The sequence below is a fragment of the Phyllobates terribilis genome, unplaced genomic scaffold (assembly GCF_046119375.1).
Source record: "Phyllobates terribilis strain yellow unplaced genomic scaffold, ASM4611937v1 Scaffold_9__5_contigs__length_417890890, whole genome shotgun sequence".
NCBI lineage: Eukaryota > Metazoa > Chordata > Amphibia > Anura > Dendrobatidae > Phyllobates > Phyllobates terribilis.
This window is the reverse complement of record NW_027362769.1, coordinates 188,034,996-188,057,032: the sequence shown is the minus strand read 5'-3', so window position 1 is coordinate 188,057,032 and position 22,037 is coordinate 188,034,996. Positions and strand designations below refer to the sequence as shown.

At 37.6% G+C, this 22,037-nt stretch overlaps 1 protein-coding gene across 1 annotated transcript in view; it reads left to right on the top strand.

Moving 5' to 3' along the window:
* Nucleotides 1–22,037, top strand: part of ADCY5 (adenylate cyclase 5) — a 268,384-nt gene that overhangs the window by 239,845 nt on the left and 6,502 nt on the right. Inside the window, exons 12-14 of the mRNA XM_073647525.1 lie at nt 17,461–17,548; nt 19,445–19,561; nt 21,795–21,959. Of these exons, the coding sequence (XP_073503626.1) occupies nt 17,461–17,548; nt 19,445–19,561; nt 21,795–21,959 (370 nt within the window). The remainder of the gene's footprint in view (nt 1–17,460; nt 17,549–19,444; nt 19,562–21,794; nt 21,960–22,037) is intronic.

Here is a 22,037-nt window from a genome sequence, read left to right as displayed (position 1 = left end):
TAATAGATCCCTCTGCGTGTAATGACTCTATATAATAGATCCCTCTGTGTGTAATGACTCTATATAATAGATCCCTCTGTGTGTAATGACTCTATATAATAGATCCCTCTGTGTGTAATGACTCTATATAATAGATCCCTCTGTGTGTAATGACTCTATATAATAGATCCCTCTGTGTGTAATGACTATATAATAGATCCCTCTGCGTGTAATGACTCTATATAATAGATCCCTCTGTGTGTAATGACTATATATAATAGATCCATCTGTGTGTAATGACTCTATATAATAGATCCCTCTGTGTGTAATGACTCTATATAATAGATCCCTCTGTGTGTAATGACTCTATAATAGATCCCTCTGTCTGTAATGACTCTATATAATAGATCCCTCTGTCTGTAATGACTCTATATAATAGATCCCTCTGTGTGTAATGACTCTATATAATAGATCGCTCTCTGTGTAATGACTCTATATAATAGATCCCTCTGTCTGTAATGACTATATAATAGATCCCTCTGCGTGTAATGACTCTATATAATAGATCCCTCTGCGTGTAATGACTCTATATAATAGATCGCTCTGCGTGTAATGACTCTATATAATAGATCGCTCTGTGTATAATGACTCTATATAATAGATCCCTCTGTGTATAATGACTCTATATAATAGATCCCTCTGCGTGTAATGACTCTATATAATAGATCGCTCTGCGTGTAATGACTCTATATAATAGATCCCTCTGTGTGTAATGACTCTATATAATAGATCCCTCTGTGTGTAATGACTCTATATAATAGATCCCTGTGTGTAATGACTCTATATAATAGATCCCTCTGTCTGTAATGACTCTATATAATAGATCCCTGTCTGTAATGACTCTATATAATAGATCGCTCTGTGTGTAATGACTCTATATAATAGATCCCTGTGTGTAATGACTATATAATAGATCCCTCTGCGTGTAATGACTCTATATAATAGATCCCTCTGCGTGTAATGACTCTATATAATAGATCCCTCTGCGTGTAATGACTCTATATAATAGATCCCTCTGCCTGTAATGACTCTATATAATAGATCCCTCTGCGTGTAATGACTCTATATAATAGATCCCTCTGCGTGTAATGACTCTATATAATAGATCCCTCTGTGTGTAATGACTATATAATAGATCCCTCTGTGTGTAATGACTCTATATAATAGATCCCTCTGTGTGTAATGACTCTATATAATAGATCCCTCTGCGTGTAATGACTCTATATAATAGATCCCTCTGCGTGTAATGACTCTATATAATAGATCCCTCCGTGTGTAATGACTCTATATAATAGATCCCTCTGTGTGTAATGACTCTATATAATAGATCCCTCTGTGTGTAATGACTCTATATAATAGATCCCTCTGTGTGTAATGACTATATAATAGATCCCTGTGTGTAATGACTCTATATAATAGATCTCTCTGTGTGTAATGACTCTATATAATAGATCCCTCTGTCTGTAATGACTCTATATAATAGATCCCTCTGCGTGTAATGACTCTATATAATAGATCCCTCTGCGTGTAATGACTCTATATAATAGATCCCTCTGTGTGTAATGACTATATAATAGATCCCTCTGCGTGTAATGACTCTATATAATAGATCCCTCTGTGTGTAATGACTATATATAATAGATCCCTCTGTGTGTAATGACTCTATATAATAGATCCCTCTGTCTGTAATGACTCTATATAATAGATCGCTCTGTGTTTAATGACTATATAATAGATCCCTCTGCGTGTAATGACTCTATATAATAGATCCCTCTGTCTGTAATGACTCTATATAATAGATCCCTCTGTGTGCAATGACTATATAATAGATCCCTCTGTGTGCAATGACTCTATATAATAGATCCCTCTGTTTGTAATGACTCTATATAATAGATCCCTCTGTGTGTAATGACTCTATATAATAGATCCCTCTGTGTGTAATGACTCTATATAATAGATCCCTGTGTAATGACTCTATATAATAGATCCCTCTGTGTGTAATGACTATATAATAGATCCCTCTGCGTGTAATGACTCTATATAATAGATCCCTCTGCGTGTAATGACTCTATATAATAGATCCCTCTGCGTGTAATGACTCTATATAATAGATCCCTCTGTCTGTAATGACTCTATATAATAGATCCCTCTGCGTGTAATGACTCTATATAATAGATCCCTCTGCGTGTAATGACTCTATATAATAGATCCCTCTGTCTGTAATGACTCTATATAATAGATCGCTCTGTCTGTAATGACTCTATATAATAGATCCCTCTGCGTGTAATGACTCTATATAATAGATCCCTCTGCGTGTAATGACTCTATATAATAGATCGCTCTGCGTGTAATGACTCTATATAATAGATCGCTCTGTGTATAATGACTCTATATAATAGATCCCTCTGTGTATAATGACTCTATATAATAGATCCCTCTGCGTGTAATGACTCTATATAATAGATCGCTCTGCGTGTAATGACTCTATATAATAGATCCCTCTGTGTGTAATGACTCTATATAATAGATCCCTCTGTGTGTAATGACTCTATATAATAGATCCCTGTGTGTAATGACTCTATATAATAGATCCCTCTGTCTGTAATGACTCTATATAATAGATCCCTGTCTGTAATGACTCTATATAATAGATCGCTCTGTGTGTAATGACTCTATATAATAGATCCCTGTGTGTAATGACTATATAATAGATCCCTCTGCGTGTAATGACTCTATATAATAGATCCCTCTGCGTGTAATGACTCTATATAATAGATCCCTCTGCGTGTAATGACTCTATATAATAGATCCCTCTGCCTGTAATGACTCTATATAATAGATCCCTCTGCGTGTAATGACTCTATATAATAGATCCCTCTGCGTGTAATGACTCTATATAATAGATCCCTCTGTGTGTAATGACTATATAATAGATCCCTCTGTGTGTAATGACTCTATATAATAGATCCCTCTGTGTGTAATGACTCTATATAATAGATCCCTCTGCGTGTAATGACTCTATATAATAGATCCCTCTGCGTGTAATGACTCTATATAATAGATCCCTCCGTGTGTAATGACTCTATATAATAGATCCCTCTGTGTGTAATGACTCTATATAATAGATCCCTCTGTGTGTAATGACTCTATATAATAGATCCCTCTGTGTGTAATGACTATATAATAGATCCCTGTGTGTAATGACTCTATATAATAGATCTCTCTGTGTGTAATGACTCTATATAATAGATCCCTCTGTCTGTAATGACTCTATATAATAGATCCCTCTGCGTGTAATGACTCTATATAATAGATCCCTCTGCGTGTAATGACTCTATATAATAGATCCCTCTGTGTGTAATGACTATATAATAGATCCCTCTGCGTGTAATGACTCTATATAATAGATCCCTCTGTGTGTAATGACTATATATAATAGATCCCTCTGTGTGTAATGACTCTATATAATAGATCCCTCTGTCTGTAATGACTCTATATAATAGATCGCTCTGTGTGTAATGACTATATAATAGATCCCTCTGCGTGTAATGACTCTATATAATAGATCCCTCTGTCTGTAATGACTCTATATAATAGATCCCTCTGCGTGTAATGACTCTATATAATAGATCCCTCTGCGTGTAATGACTCTATATAATAGATCCCTCCGTGTGTAATGACTCTATATAATAGATCCCTCTGTGTGTAATGACTCTATATAATAGATCCCTCTGTGTGTAATGACTCTATATAATAGATCCCTCTGTGTGTAATGACTATATAATAGATCCCTGTGTGTAATGACTCTATATAATAGATCTCTCTGTGTGTAATGACTCTATATAATAGATCCCTCTGTCTGTAATGACTCTATATAATAGATCCCTCTGCGTGTAATGACTCTATATAATAGATCCCTCTGCGTGTAATGACTCTATATAATAGATCCCTCTGTGTGTAATGACTATATAATAGATCCCTCTGCGTGTAATGACTCTATATAATAGATCCCTCTGTGTGTAATGACTATATATAATAGATCCCTCTGTGTGTAATGACTCTATATAATAGATCCCTCTGTCTGTAATGACTCTATATAATAGATCGCTCTGTGTGTAATGACTATATAATAGATCCCTCTGCGTGTAATGACTCTATATAATAGATCCCTCTGTCTGTAATGACTCTATATAATAGATCCCTCTGTGTGCAATGACTATATAATAGATCCCTCTGTGTGCAATGACTCTATATAATAGATCCCTCTGTTTGTAATGACTCTATATAATAGATCCCTCTGTGTGTAATGACTCTATATAATAGATCCCTCTGTGTGTAATGACTCTATATAATAGATCCCTGTGTAATGACTCTATATAATAGATCCCTCTGTGTGTAATGACTATATAATAGATCCCTCTGCGTGTAATGACTCTATATAATAGATCCCTCTGCGTGTAATGACTCTATATAATAGATCCCTCTGCGTGTAATGACTCTATATAATAGATCCCTCTGTCTGTAATGACTCTATATAATAGATCCCTCTGCGTGTAATGACTCTATATAATAGATCCCTCTGCGTGTAATGACTATATAATAGATCCCTCTGTCTGTAATGACTCTATATAATAGATCGCTCTGTCTGTAATGACTCTATATAATAGATCCCTCTGCGTGTAATGACTCTATATAATAGATCCCTCTGCGTGTAATGACTCTATATAATAGATCGCTCTGCGTGTAATGACTCTATATAATAGATCGCTCTGTGTATAATGACTCTATATAATAGATCCCTCTGTGTATAATGACTCTATATAATAGATCCCTCTGCGTGTAATGACTCTATATAATAGATCGCTCTGCGTGTAATGACTCTATATAATAGATCCCTCTGTGTGTAATGACTCTATATAATAGATCCCTCTGTGTGTAATGACTCTATATAATAGATCCCTGTGTGTAATGACTCTATATAATAGATCCCTCTGTCTGTAATGACTCTATATAATAGATCCCTGTCTGTAATGACTCTATATAATAGATCGCTCTGTGTGTAATGACTCTATATAATAGATCCCTGTGTGTAATGACTATATAATAGATCCCTCTGCGTGTAATGACTCTATATAATAGATCCCTCTGCGTGTAATGACTCTATATAATAGATCCCTCTGCTTGTAATGACTCTATATAATAGATCCCTCTGCCTGTAATGACTCTATATAATAGATCCCTCTGCGTGTAATGACTCTATATAATAGATCCCTCTGCGTGTAATGACTCTATATAATAGATCCCTCTGTGTGTAATGACTATATAATAGATCCCTCTGTGTGTAATGACTCTATATAATAGATCCCTCTGTGTGTAATGACTCTATATAATAGATCCCTCTGCGTGTAATGACTCTATATAATAGATCCCTCTGCGTGTAATGACTCTATATAATAGATCCCTCCGTGTGTAATGACTCTATATAATAGATCCCTCTGTGTGTAATGACTCTATATAATAGATCCCTCTGTGTGTAATGACTCTATATAATAGATCCCTCTGTGTGTAATGACTATATAATAGATCCCTGTGTGTAATGACTCTATATAATAGATCTCTCTGTGTGTAATGACTCTATATAATAGATCCCTCTGTCTGTAATGACTCTATATAATAGATCCCTCTGCGTGTAATGACTCTATATAATAGATCCCTCTGCGTGTAATGACTCTATATAATAGATCCCTCTGTGTGTAATGACTATATAATAGATCCCTCTGCGTGTAATGACTCTATATAATAGATCCCTCTGTGTGTAATGACTATATATAATAGATCCCTCTGTGTGTAATGACTCTATATAATAGATCCCTCTGTCTGTAATGACTCTATATAATAGATCGCTCTGTGTGTAATGACTATATAATAGATCCCTCTGCGTGTAATGACTCTATATAATAGATCCCTCTGTCTGTAATGACTCTATATAATAGATCCCTCTGTGTGCAATGACTATATAATAGATCCCTCTGTGTGCAATGACTCTATATAATAGATCCCTCTGTTTGTAATGACTCTATATAATAGATCCCTCTGTGTGTAATGACTCTATATAATAGATCCCTCTGTGTGTAATGACTCTATATAATAGATCCCTCTGTGTGTAATGACTCTATATAATAGATCCCTGTGTAATGACTCTATATAATAGATCCCTCTGTGTGTAATGACTATATAATAGATCCCTCTGCGTGTAATGACTCTATATAATAGATCCCTCTGCGTGTAATGACTCTATATAATAGATCCCTCTGCGTGTAATGACTCTATATAATAGATCCCTCTGTCTGTAATGACTCTATATAATAGATCCCTCTGCGTGTAATGACTCTATATAATAGATCCCTCTGCGTGTAATGACTCAATATAATAGATCCCTCTGTCTGTAATGACTCTATATAATAGATCGCTCTGTCTGTAATGACTCTATATAATAGATCCCTCTGCATGTAATGACTCTATATAATAGATCCCTCTGCGTGTAATGACTCTATATAATAGATCCCTCTGTGTGTAATGACTCTATATAATAGATCCCTCTGTGTGTAATGACTATATAATAGATCCCTCTGTGTGTAATGACTCTATATAATAGATCGCTCTTTGTGTAATGACTCTATATAATAGATCCCTCTGTCTGTAATGACTCTATATAATAGATCCCTCTGCGTGTAATGACTCTATATAATAGATCCCTCTGTGTGTAATGACTCTATATAATAGATCCCTCTGTGTGTAATGACTATATAATAGATCCCTCTGTGTGTAATGACTCTATATAATAGATCCCTCTGTGTGTAATGACTATATAATAGATCCCTCTGCGTGTAATGACTCTATATAATAGATCCCTCTGTGTGTAATGACTATATATAATAGATCCATCTGTGTGTAATGACTCTATATAATAGATCCCTCTGTGTGTAATGACTCTATATAATAGATCCCTCTGTGTGTAATGACTCTATATAATAGATCCCTCTGTCTGTAATGACTCTATATAATAGATCCCTCTGTCTGTAATGACTCTATATAATAGATCCCTCTGTGTGTAATGACTCTATATAATAGATCGCTCTCTGTGTAATGACTCTATATAATAGATCCCTCTGTCTGTAATGACTATATAATAGATCCCTCTGCGTGTAATGACTCTATATAATAGATCCCTCTGCGTGTAATGACTCTATATAATAGATCGCTCTGCGTGTAATGACTCTATATAATAGATTGCTCTGTGTATAATGACTCTATATAATAGATCCCTCTGTGTATAATGACTCTATATAATAGATCCCTCTGCGTGTAATGACTCTATATAATAGATCGCTCTGCGTGTAATGACTATATAATAGATCCCTCTGTGTGTAATGACTCTATATAATAGATCCCTCTGTGTGTAATGACTCTATATAATAGATCCCTGTGTGTAATGACTCTATATAATAGATCCCTCTGTCTGTAATGACTCTATATAATAGATCCCTGTCTGTAATGACTCTATATAATAGATCGCTCTGTGTGTAATGACTCTATATAATAGATCCCTGTGTGTAATGACTATATAATAGATCCCTCTGCGTGTAATGACTCTATATAATAGATCCCTCTGCGTGTAATGACTCTATATAATAGATCCCTCTGCGTGTAATGACTCTATATAATAGATCCCTCTGCCTGTAATGACTCTATATAATAGATCCCTCTGCGTGTAATGACTCTATATAATAGATCCCTCTGCGTGTAATGACTCTATATAATAGATCGCTCTGCGTGTAATGACTCTATATAATAGATCCCTCTGCGTGTAATGACTCTATATAATAGATCCCTCTGTGTGTAATGACTATATAATAGATCCCTCTGTGTGTAATGACTATATAATAGATCCCTCTGTGCATAATGACTCTATATAATAGATCTCTGTGTGTAATGACTCTATATAATAGATCCCTCTGTGTGTAATGACTCTATATAATAGATCCCTCTGTGTGTAATGACTCTATATAATAGATCCCTCTGTCTGTAATGACTCTATATAATAGATCCCTCTGTCTGTAATGACTCTATATAATAGATCGCTCTGTGTGTAATGACTCTATATAATAGATCGCTCTGTGTGTAATGACTCTATATAATAGATCGCTCTGTGTGTAATGACTCTATATAATAGATCCCTCTGTGTGTAATGACTATATAATAGATCCCTCTGCGTGTAATGACTCTATATAATAGATCCATCTGTGTGTAATGACTCTATATAATAGATCCCTCTGTGTGTAATGACTATATAATAGATCCCTGTGTGTAATGACTCTATATAATAGATCTCTCTGTGTGTAATGACTCTATATAATAGATCCCTCTGTCTGTAATGACTCTATATAATAGATCCCTCTGCGTGTAATGACTCTATATAATAGATCCCTCTGCGTGTAATGACTCTATATAATAGATCCCTCTGTGTGTAATGACTATATAATAGATCCCTCTGCGTGTAATGACTCTATATAATAGATCCCTCTGCGTGTAATGACTCTATATAATAGATCCCTCTGCGTGTAATGACTCTATATAATAGATCGCTCTGCGTGTAATGACTCTATATAATAGATCCCTCTGCGTGTAATGACTCTATATAATAGATCCCTCTGTGTGTAATGACTATATAATAGATCCCTCTGTGTGTAATGACTCTATATAATAGATCCCTCCGTGTGTAATGACTCTATATAATAGATCCCTCTGCGTGTAATGACTCTATATAATAGATCCCTCTGCGTGTAATGACTCTATATAATAGATCCCTCTGCGTGTAATGACTCTATATAATAGATCCCTCTGTGTGTAATGACTCTATATAATAGATCCCTCTGTGTGTAATGACTCTATATAATAGATCCCTCTGTGTGTAATGACTATATAATAGATCCCTGTGTGTAATGACTCTATATAATAGATCTCTCTGTGTGTAATGACTCTATATAATAGATCCCTCTGTGTGTAATGACTCTATATAATAGATCCCTCTGTCTGTAATGACTCTATATAATAGATCCCTCTGCGTGTAATGACTCTATATAATAGATCCCTCTGCGTGTAATGACTCTATATAATAGATCCCTCTGCGTGTAATGACTCTATATAATAGATCCCTCTGTGTGTAATGACTATATAATAGATCCCTCTGCGTGTAATGACTCTATATAATAGATCCCTGTGTGTAATGACTATATATAATAGATCCCTCTGTGTGTAATGACTCTATATAATAGATCCCTCTGTGTGTAATGACTCTATATAATAGATCCCTCTGTCTGTAATGACTCTATATAATAGATCCCTCTGCGTGTAATGACTCTATATAATAGATACCTCTGCGTGTAATGACTCTATATAATAGATCCCTCTGTGTGTAATGACTCTATATAATAGATCCCTCTGTGTGTAATGACTATATAATAGATCCCTCTGTGTGTAATGACTCTATATAATAGATCTCTCTGTGTGTAATGACTCTATATAATAGATCCCTCTGTGTGTAATGACTCTATATAATAGATCCCTCTGCCTGTAATGACTCTATATAATAGATCCCTCTGCGTGTAATGACTCTATATAATAGATCCCTCTGCGTGTAATGACTCTATATAATAGATCCCTCTGCGTGTAATGACTCTATATAATAGATCCCTCTGTGTGTAATGACTATATAATAGATCCCTCTGCGTGTAATGACTCTATATAATAGATCCCTGTGTGTAATGACTATATATAATAGATCCCTCTGTGTGTAATGACTCTATATAATAGATCCCTCTGTGTGTAATGACTCTATATAATAGATCCCTCTGTCTGTAATGACTCTATATAATAGATCCCTCTGCGTGTAATGACTCTATATAATAGATCCCTCTGCGTGTAATGACTCAATATAATAGATCCCTCTGTCTGTAATGACTCTATATAATAGATCGCTCTGTCTGTAATGACTCTATATAATAGATCCCTCTGCATGTAATGACTCTATATAATAGATCCCTCTGCGTGTAATGACTCTATATAATAGATCCCTCTGTGTGTAATGACTCTATATAATAGATCCCTCTGTGTGTAATGACTATATAATAGATCCCTCTGTGTGTAATGACTCTATATAATAGATCGCTCTTTGTGTAATGACTCTATATAATAGATCCCTCTGTCTGTAATGACTCTATATAATAGATCCCTCTGCGTGTAATGACTCTATATAATAGATCCCTCTGTGTGTAATGACTCTATATAATAGATCCCTCTGTGTGTAATGACTATATAATAGATCCCTCTGTGTGTAATGACTCTATATAATAGATCCCTCTGTGTGTAATGACTATATATAATAGATCCATCTGTGTGTAATGACTCTATATAATAGATCCCTCTGTGTGTAATGACTCTATATAATAGATCCCTCTGTGTGTAATTACTCTATATAATAGATCCCTCTGTCTGTAATGACTCTATATAATAGATCCCTCTGTCTGTAATGACTCTATATAATAGATCCCTCTGTGTGTAATGACTCTATATAATAGATCGCTCTCTGTGTAATGACTCTATATAATAGATCCCTCTGTCTGTAATGACTATATAATAGATCCCTCTGCGTGTAATGACTCTATATAATAGATCCCTCTGCGTGTAATGACTCTATATAATAGATCGCTCTGCGTGTAATGACTCTATATAATAGATTGCTCTGTGTATAATGACTCTATATAATAGATCCCTCTGTGTATAATGACTCTATATAATAGATCCCTCTGCGTGTAATGACTCTATATAATAGATCGCTCTGCGTGTAATGACTCTATATAATAGATCCCTCTGTGTGTAATGACTCTATATAATAGATCCCTCTGTGTGTAATGACTCTATATAATAGATCCCTGTGTGTAATGACTCTATATAATAGATCCCTCTGTCTGTAATGACTCTATATAATAGATCCCTGTCTGTAATGACTCTATATAATAGATCGCTCTGTGTGTAATGACTCTATATAATAGATCCCTGTGTGTAATGACTATATAATAGATCCCTCTGCGTGTAATGACTCTATATAATAGATCCCTCTGCGTGTAATGGCTCTATATAATAGATCCCTCTGCGTGTAATGACTCTATATAATAGATCCCTCTGCCTGTAATGACTCTATATAATAGATCCCTCTGCGTGTAATGACTCTATATAATAGATCCCTCTGCGTGTAATGACTCTATATAATAGATCGCTCTGCGTGTAATGACTCTATATAATAGATCCCTCTGCGTGTAATGACTCTATATAATAGATCCCTCTGTGTGTAATGACTATATAATAGATCCCTCTGTGTGTAATGACTATATAATAGATCCCTCTGTGCATAATGACTCTATATAATAGATCTCTGTGTGTAATGACTCTATATAATAGATCCCTCTGTGTGTAATGACTCTATATAATAGATCCCTCTGTGTGTAATGACTCTATATAATAGATCCCTCTGTCTGTAATGACTCTATATAATAGATCCCTCTGTCTGTAATGACTCTATATAATAGATCGCTCTGTGTGTAATGACTCTATATAATAGATCGCTCTGTGTGTAATGACTCTATATAATAGATCGCTCTGTGTGTAATGACTCTATATAATAGATCCCTCTGTGTGTAATGACTATATAATAGATCCCTCTGCGTGTAATGACTCTATATAATAGATCCATCTGTGTGTAATGACTCTATATAATAGATCCCTCTGTGTGTAATGACTATATAATAGATCCCTCTGCGTGTAATGACTCTATATAATAGATCCCTCTGCATGTAATGACTCTATATAATAGATCCCTCTGCGTGTAATAACTCTATATAATAGATCCCTCTGTCTGTAATGACTCTATATAATAGATCCCTCTGCGTGTAATGACTCTATATAATAGATCCCTCTGCGTGTAATGACTCTATATAATAGATCGCTCTGCGTGTAATGACTCTATATAATAGATCCCTCTGCGTGTAATGACTCTATATAATAGATCCCTCTGTGTGTAATGACTATATAATAGATCCCTCTGTGTGTAATGACTCTATATAATAGATCCCTCCGTGTGTAATGACTCTATATAATAGATCCCTCTGCGTGTAATGACTCTATATAATAGATCCCTCTGCGTGTAATGACTCTATATAATAGATCCCTCTGCGTGTAATGACTCTATATAATAGATCCCTCTGTGTGTAATGACTCTATATAATAGATCCCTCTGTGTGTAATGACTCTATATAATAGATCCCTCTGTGTGTAATGACTATATAATAGATCCCTGTGTGTAATGACTCTATATAATAGATCTCTCTGTGTGTAATGACTCTATATAATAGATCCCTCTGTGTGTAATGACTCTATATAATAGATCCCTCTGTCTGTAATGACTCTATATAATAGATCCCTCTGCGTGTAATGACTCTATATAATAGATCCCTCTGCGTGTAATGACTCTATATAATAGATCCCTCTGCGTGTAATGACTCTATATAATAGATCCCTCTGTGTGTAATGACTATATAATAGATCCCTCTGCGTGTAATGACTCTATATAATAGATCCCTGTGTGTAATGACTATATATAATAGATCCCTCTGTGTGTAATGACTCTATATAATAGATCCCTCTGTGTGTAATGACTCTATATAATAGATCCCTCTCTCTGTAATGACTCTATATAATAGATCCCTCTGCGTGTAATGACTCTATATAATAGATACCTCTGCGTGTAATGACTCTATATAATAGATCCCTCTGTGTGTAATGACTCTATATAATAGATCCCTCTGTGTGTAATGACTATATAATAGATCCCTCTGTGTGTAATGACTCTATATAATAGATCTCTCTGTGTGTAATGACTCTATATAATAGATCCCTCTGTGTGTAATGACTCTATATAATAGATCCCTCTGCCTGTAATGACTCTATATAATAGATCCCTCTGTGTGTAATGACTCTATATAATAGATCCCTCTGTGTGTAATGACTCTATATAATAGATCCCTCTGTGTGTAATGACTCTATATAATAGATCCCTCTGTCTGTAATGACTCTATATAATAGATCGCTCTGTCTGTAATGACTCTATATAATAGATCGCTCTGTGTGTAATGACTCTATATAATAGATCGCTCTGTGTGTAATGACTCTATATAATAGATCCCTCTGTCTGTAATGACTCTATATAATAGATCCCTCTGTCTGTAATGACTCTATATAATAGATCCCTCTGTGTGTGATGACTCTATATAATAGATCCCTCTGTGTGTAATGACTCTATATAATAGATCCCTCTGTGTGTACTGACTATATAATAGATCCCTCTGCGTGTAATGACTCTATATAATAGATCCCTCGGCGTGTAATGACTCTATATAATAGATCCCTCTGCGTGTAATGACTCTATATAATAGATCCCTCTGTCTGTAATGACTCTATATAATAGATCCCTCTGCGTGTAATGACTCTATATAATAGATCGCTCTGCGTGTAATGACTCTATATAATAGATCCCTCTGCGTGTAATGACTCTATATAATAGATCCCTCTGTGTGTAATGACTCTATATAATAGATCCCTCTGTGTGTAATGACTATATAATAGATCCCTCTGTGTGTAATGACTCTATATAATAGATCCCTCTGTGTGTAATGACTCTATATAATAGATCCCTCTGTCTGTAATGACTCTATATAATAGATCCCTCTGCGTGTAATGACTCTATATAATAGATCCCTCTGTGTGTAATGACTCTATATAATAGATCCCTCTGTGTGTAATGACTCTATATAATAGATCCCTCTGTGTGTAATGACTATATAATAGATCCCTCTGTGTGTAATGACTCTATATAATAGATCCCTCTGTGTGTAATGACTATATAATAGATCCCTCTGCGTGTAATGACTCTATATAATAGATCCCTCTGTGTGTAATGACTATATATAATAGATCCATCTGTGTGTAATGACTCTATATAATAGATCCCTCTGTGTGTAATGACTCTATATAATAGATCCCTCTGTGTGTAATGACTCTATATAATAGATTCCTCTGTGTGTAATGACTATATAATAGATCCCTCTGTGTGTAATGACTCTATATAATAGATCCCTCTGTGTGTAATGACTATATAATAGATCCCTCTGCGTGTAATGACTCTATATAATAGATCCCTCTGTGTGTAATGACTATATATAATAGATCCATCTGTGTGTAATGACTCTATATAATAGATCCCTCTGTGTGTAATGACTCTATATAATAGATCCCTCTGTGTGTAATGACTCTATATAATAGATCCCTCTGTCTGTAATGACTCTATATAATAGATCCCTCTGTCTGTAATGACTCTATATAATAGATCCCTCTCTGTGTAATGACTCTATATAATAGATCCCTGTCTGTAATGACTATATAATAGATCCCTCTGCGTGTAATGACTCTATATAATAGATCGCTCTGCGTGTAATGACTCTATATAATAGATCGCTCTGTGTATAATGACTCTATATAATAGATCCCTCTGTGTATAATGACTCTATATAATAGATCCCTCTGCGTGTAATGACTCTATATAATAGATCGCTCTGCGTGTAATGACTCTATATAATAGATCCCTCTGTGTGTAATGACTCTATATAATAGATCCCTCTGTGTGTAATGACTCTATATAATAGATCCCTGTGTGTAATGACTCTATATAATAGATCCCTCTGTCTGTAATGACTCTATATAATAGATCCCTGTCTGTAATGACTCTATATAATAGATCGCTCTGTGTGTAATGACTCTATATAATAGATCCCTGTGTGTAATGACTATATAATAGATCCCTCTGCGTGTAATGACTCTATATAATAGATCCCTCTGCGTGTAATGACTCTATATAATAGATCCCTCTGCGTGTAATGACTCTATATAATAGATCCCTCTGCCTGTAATGACTCTATATAATAGATCCCTCTGCGTGTAATGACTCTATATAATAGATCCCTCTGCGTGTAATGACTCTATATAATAGATCGCTCTGCGTGTAATGACTCTATATAATAGATCCCTCTGCGTGTAATGACTCTATATAATAGATCCCTCTGTGTGTAATGACTATATAATAGATCCCTCTGTGTGTAATGACTCTATATAATAGATCCCCCTGTGTGTAATGACTCTATATAATAGATCCCTCTGCGTGTAATGACTCTATATAATAGATCCCTCTGCGTGTAATGACTCTATATAATAGATCCCTCTGCGTGTAATGACTCTATATAATAGATCCCTCTGTGTAATGACTCTATATAATAGATCCCTCTGTGTGTAATGACTCTATATAATAGATCCCTCTGTGTGTAATGACTATATAATAGATCCCTGTGTGTAATGACTCTATATAATAGATCTCTCTGTGTGTAATGACTCTATATACTAGATCCCTCTGTCTGTAATGACTCTATATAATAGATCCCTCTGCGTGTAATGACTCTATATAATAGATCCCTCTGCGTGTAATGACTCTATATAATAGATCCCTGTGTGTAATGACTATATAATAGATCCCTCTGCGTGTAATGACTCTATATAATAGATCCCTCTGTGTGTAATGACTATATATAATAGATCCCTCTGTGTGTAATGACTATATATAATAGATCCCTGTGTGTAATGACTCTATATAATAGATCCCTCTGTCTGTAATGACTCTATATAATAGATCGCTCTGTGTGTAATGACTATATAATAGATCCCTCTGCGTGTAATGACTCTATATAATAGATCCCTCTGTCTGTAATGACTCTATATAATAGATCCCTCTGTGTGCAATGACTATATAATAGATCCCTCTGTGTGCAATGACTCTATATAATAGATCCCTGTTTGTAATGACTCTATATAATAGATCCCTCTGTGTGTAATGACTCTATATAATAGATCCCTCTGTGTGTAATGACTCTATATAATAGATCCCTCTGTGTGTAATGACTCTATATAATAGATCCCTGTGTAATGACTCTATATAATAGATCCCTCTGTGTGTAATGACTCTATATAATAGATCCCTCTGTGTGTAATGACTCCATATAATAGATCCCTCTGTGTGTAATGACTCTATATAATAGATCCCTCTGTGTGTAATGACTCTATATAATAGATCCCTGTGTAATGACTCTATATAATAGATCCCTCTGTGTGTAATGACTCTATATAATAGATCCCTCTGTGTGTAATGACTCCATATAATAGATCCCTCTGTGTGTAATGACTCTATATAATAGATCCCTCTGTGTGTAATGACTCTATATAATAGATCCCTGTGTAATGACTCTATATAATAGATCCCTCTGTGTGTAATGACTCTATATAATAGATTGCTCTGTGTGTAATGACTCTATATAATAGATTCCTCTGTGTGTAATGACTCTATATAATAGATCGCTCTGTGTGTAATGACTCTATATAATAGATCCCTCTGCATGTAATGACTCTATATAATAGATCCCTCTGTGTGTAATGACTCTATATAATAGATCGCTCTGTGTGTAATGACTCTATATAATAGATCCCTCTGTGTGTAATGACTCTATATAATAGATCGCTCTGTGTGTAATGACTCTATATAATAGATCCCTCTGCATGTAATGACTCTATATAATAGATCCCTCTGTGTGTAATGACTCTATATAATAGATCCCTCTGTGTGTAATGACTCTATATAATAGATCGCTCTGTGTGTAATGACTCTATATAATAGATCCCTCTGTGTGTAATGACTATATAATAGATCCCTCTGTGTGTAATGACTCTATATAATAGATCCCTCTGTGTGTAATGACTCTATATAATAGATCCCTCTGTGTGTAATGACTCTATATAATATAGGAGATTCACTTTTTGATGATATTCTAATTTAGTGAGATGCACCTGTAGTTGAAGCAGCACAGCGCCGTACACTGTCCAGTGGCCGATCACGGTACTGCTAGATCTCACCTGCATCACCTTTCACCAAGGTCTTCATGTCGAGGTGGACTCTGGGTGGAACATTGGTTGCGGAGCGGAGTAAAGCCATGTTTTCCTATTCCACCTCCCTGTTGTGGGAGTAGTTGGCACTTAGGGGTTAACCTTTGTGTTCTCACTGGGGTTGTGCTGAAGGTATTTGAGGAGCCAGATTGTCATCGGTGTGGTTCTGGGGGGCACCAGTAGTGTGAGGGGCCGTTGTGTCTGAAGTCCGGTGTCGGTGGTGGTTCTGGGGGTCCGGTGTGTAATAACAGCCCCCCTCTCCGCTTGCAGCTCCACCTTCATGCTGGGCTTCTATCTCACCTGCTTCCTCGTCCTCCTGATCGTGCTGAGCGTCTCCCTGATCTACTCCTGTATCAAGGTGAGTGGTCGTCACAGTGTGACGTGGGCAGGACACGATTACAAGGTGGCAGGGCGCCGGTCCTTTAATTGTAGACCCTTTAAAGGTTTCAAGTCCTCTGCTTGTTGCCAGTGAATAGGAACCCTGCGAGATCCATCCTGGTGATTGTTAGGGCTCGTTCACATGTTGCATTTTTGCTGCAAAAACAATGTTCCAGCAAAGTGAATGAGATTTCTGGAATCTCCCGCACACGCGGATTATTTTTTCCTCGCACATTTGAAGCAGTTTTATATCTGCAGTTTGTCAAATCTTTCAGATGAACGAGAAAAAAATTCATTAAAACATCGCAACAAAAATGCATTGAAAGATGAGCACATTCTACCCATTTTTGGTACAGCTGTGTCCGCTCTGGATGTTCTGGGACTTGCAGTCCTTCCTCCGCCTCGTTTGCTTTTTCTTCTCTCGGTCATTTGATTATCATTTGTGAGTCGCCGTCATTTATTTCTGTCCGTCTGAGCGACATTTAATGCTGACGAGCGGGAAATTGAGATCCATTACCCAATAAATAAGCGTCTCCCAGACCAGAGGCGACATGTAATAAAATTATCCCCCGCAGTCTCCGGACGCTGAACATTGGGAGACGAGAGGCGCTCGGAATAGTCTGAGGCTGAGATGGAAACTTTCTAATCAGCAGCCACAGGCTGCGACATTTTCTCTGTCTGTGTCTCGGGGGAGAATCGTCCTGTGGGGTCCCATGAATCCTCGCACTTCCCCTCCTCCTCCTATAGGATACTCTGTATCTGCAGGAGGAGAAGTCAGCTACTTCCTGCCTCACTAGTGCTAAGAAGGAGAAACAGCTGACAGCTTGTTACAATGTTAGGCTATGTTCACACGTGGCATTTTTGGAGCGTTTTTTGCAGCGTTTTTTATGCAAATTTTCTGCTGCGTTTTACAGTACCAGTAAAGTCTATGAGATTTCAGAAATCTTGTGCACACAGCTTGGTTTTTTTTTTTTTTTTTCCCCCCGACTGTTTTTTCAAGAGCTGCATTTTTGCAGAATGCAGCATGTCACTTCTTTCAGCATTTTTCATCCATAGAAAGCAATGGGAAGTGCAAAAACGCTGCAAATACGCAGAAAAAAACGCTGCAAATACGCAGAAAAAAACGCTGCAAAAACGCAGAAAAAAACGCTGCAAATACGCAGAAAAAAACGCTGCAAAAACGCAGAAAAAAACGCAGAAAAATACGCTGCAAATACGCAGAAAAAAACGCTGCAAAAACGCAGAAAAAAAAGCTGCAAATATGCAGAAAAAAACGCAGAAAAAAACGCTGCAAATACGCAGAAAAAAACGCTGCAAATACGCAGAAAAAAACGCTGCAAATACTCAGAAAAAAACGCTGCAAATACGCAGAAAAAACGCTGCAAATACGCAGAAAAAAACACTGCAAATACGCAGAAAAAACGCTGCAAATACGCAGAAAAAAACACTGCAAATACGCAGAAAAAACGCTGCAAATACTCAGAAAAAAACGCTGCAAATACGCAGAAAAAAACGCTGCAAATACGCAGAAAAAAACGCAGGCATCAGGTTTTGCTGCATTTTTGGTGCCAAAACCTGAGGAAGTTGAATCAGATTCTTTTTTTATGCACTAAACTTTCTTAGCACAAGAGACAAATGAATCTGACAAAAACTCATCAAAACCGAGAGCAGGTTTTGCTGCAGAAAAAACGGCAACATGTGAACATAGGCTAAGCAGTGATCAGTCTACAGCCCAGGACAGATGTGCACTGCTGCTGTGTTTGGCTCCTCACAGAGCATTGTCCACACTGATACATTGTAACGGGGACCAGGACTGACATCACCAGACTGGACGCTCCTGGCCCCGGTGTAACCTCTGATCCATTTCCTTCTGCAGCTCTTCCCAGCTCCGCTCCAGACTTTATCTAAAAAGATTGTGCAATCTCGGATTAACAGCACGGCGGTGGGAGTCGTCACCATAATCCTCGTCTTCCTCTCATCATTTATTAACATGGTAAGAATGAACGATAACACCGAGGAGGATCCGTCACAGTGTAGCACCGAGAGCGGCCACAGGGTACAACCACAGATAATGGAACTTTTATCCTCCAGAGCTGCAGTCACTATTCTGCTGTTACATCATGTCTTATCCTCCAGTCACCTCCAGAGCTGCAGTCACTATTCTGCTGTTACATCAAGTCTTATCCTCCAGTCACCTCCAGAGCTGCGGTCACCATTCTGCTGTTTGTTACATTGTGTCTTATCCTACAGTCACCTCCAGAGCTGCACTCACTATTCTGCTGTTACATTGTGTCTTATCCTCCAGTCACCTCCAGAGCTGCTGTCACTATTCTGCTGTTACATCATGTCTTAGCCTCCAGAGCTGTAGTCACTATTCTGCTGTTACATCAAGTCTTATCCTCCAGTCACCTCCAGAGCTGCGGTCACCATTCTGCTGTTTGTTACATTGTGTCTTATCCTACAGTCACCTCCAGAGCTGCACTCACTATTCTGCTGTTACATTGTGTCTTATCCTCCAGTCACCTCCAGAGCTGCTGTCACTATTCTGCTGTTACATCATGTCTTAACCTCCAGAGCTGTAGTCACTATTCTGCTGTTACATTGTGTCTTATCCTCCAGTCACTTCCAGAGCTGCAGTCACTATTCTGCTGTTACATTGTGTCTTATCCTCCAGTCACTTCCAGAGCTGCAGTCACTATTCTGCTGTTACATCCTGTCTCATCCTCCAATCACCTCCAGAGCTGCAGTCACTATTCTGCTGTTACATTATGTCTTATACTCCAGTCACCTCCAGAGCTGCAGTCACTATTCTGCTGTTACATCCCGTCTTATCCTCCAGAGCTGCGGTCACTATTCTGCTGTTACATCATGTCTTATCCTCCAGAGCTGCACTCACTATTCTGCTGTTACATCAGGTCTTATCCTCCAGTCACCTCCAGAGCTGCGGTCACCATTCTGCTGTTTGTTACATTGTGTCTTATCCTACAGTCACCTCCAGAGCTGCACTCACTATTCTTCTGTTACATCATGTCTTATCCTCCAATCACCTCCAGAGCTGCGGTCACTATTCTGCTGTTACATCATGTCTTATCCTCCAATCACCTCCAGAGCTGCGGTCACTATTCTGCTGTTACATCATGTCTTATCCTACAGTCACCTCCAGAGCTGCAGTCACTATTCTGCTGTTACATCATGTCTTATCCTACAGTCACCTCCAGAGCTGTAGTCACTATTCTGCTGTTACATCGTGTCTTATCCTCCAGTCACTTCCAGAGCTGCAGTCACTATTCTGCTGTTACATCCTGTCTCATCCTCTAATCACCTCCAGAGCTGCAGTCACTATTCTGCTGTTACATTGTGTCTTATCCTCCAATCACCTCCAGAGCTGCGGTCACTATTCTGCTGTTACATCGTGTCTTATCCTCCAATCACCTCCAGAGCTGCGGTCACTATTCTGCTGTTACATCCTGTCTCATCCTCTAATCACCTCCAGAGCTGCAGTCACTATTCTGCTGTTACATTGTGTCTTATCCTCCAGTCACCTCCAGAGCTGCAGTCACTATTCTGCTGTTACATCATGTCTTATCCTCCAATCACCTCCAGAGCTGCGGTCAGTATTCTGCTGTTACATCGTGTCTTATCCTCCAATCACCTCCAGAGCTGCGGTCACTATTCTGCTGTTACATCGTGTCTTATCCTCCAATCACCTCCAGAGCTGCGGTCACTATTCTGCTGTTACATAGTGTCTTATCCTCCAATCACCTCCAGAGCTGCAGTCACTATTCTGCTGTTACATCGTGTCTTATCCTCCAATCACCTCCAGAGCTGCGGTCACTATTCTGCTGTTACATCGTGTCTTATCCTCCAATCACCTCCAGAGCTGCGGTCACTATTCTGCTGTTACATTGTGTCTTATCCTCCAGTCACCTCCAGAGCTGCACTCACTATTCTGCTGTTACATCATGTCTTATCCTCCAATCACCTCCAGAGCTGCATTCACTATTCTGCTGTTACATCATGTCTCATCCTCCAATCACCTCCAGAGCTGCGGTCACTATTCTGCTGTTACATCATGTCTCATCCTCCAATCACCTCCAGAGCTGCGGTCACTATTCTGCTGTTACATCGTGTCTTATCCTCCAATCACCTCCAGAGCTGCGGTCACTATTCTGCTGGCTTTCTGTTAGCTCTCAGGCTGCTCGTACCTGACATTCCTCATCTTCCAGTTCCTGTGCAGTAATACCGATCTGAGGAGTTGCCTCGCTGCCGAGTACAACGTCCCCCTGAACAGTGTGACCCCGTGTCTGCTCAGGAACTCTGCCTTTAATTACAGCCTTTCTACTGAGGGGGGATTCTGCGGGGACGAGACCCCGAACTGCAACTTTCCAGAGGTAAAATGTGATCCGTATTGATGGCACTTGGGGTCTTTAATAGGACATGAGTTGTAATGCTGCAGGCTGTGTCTCCGC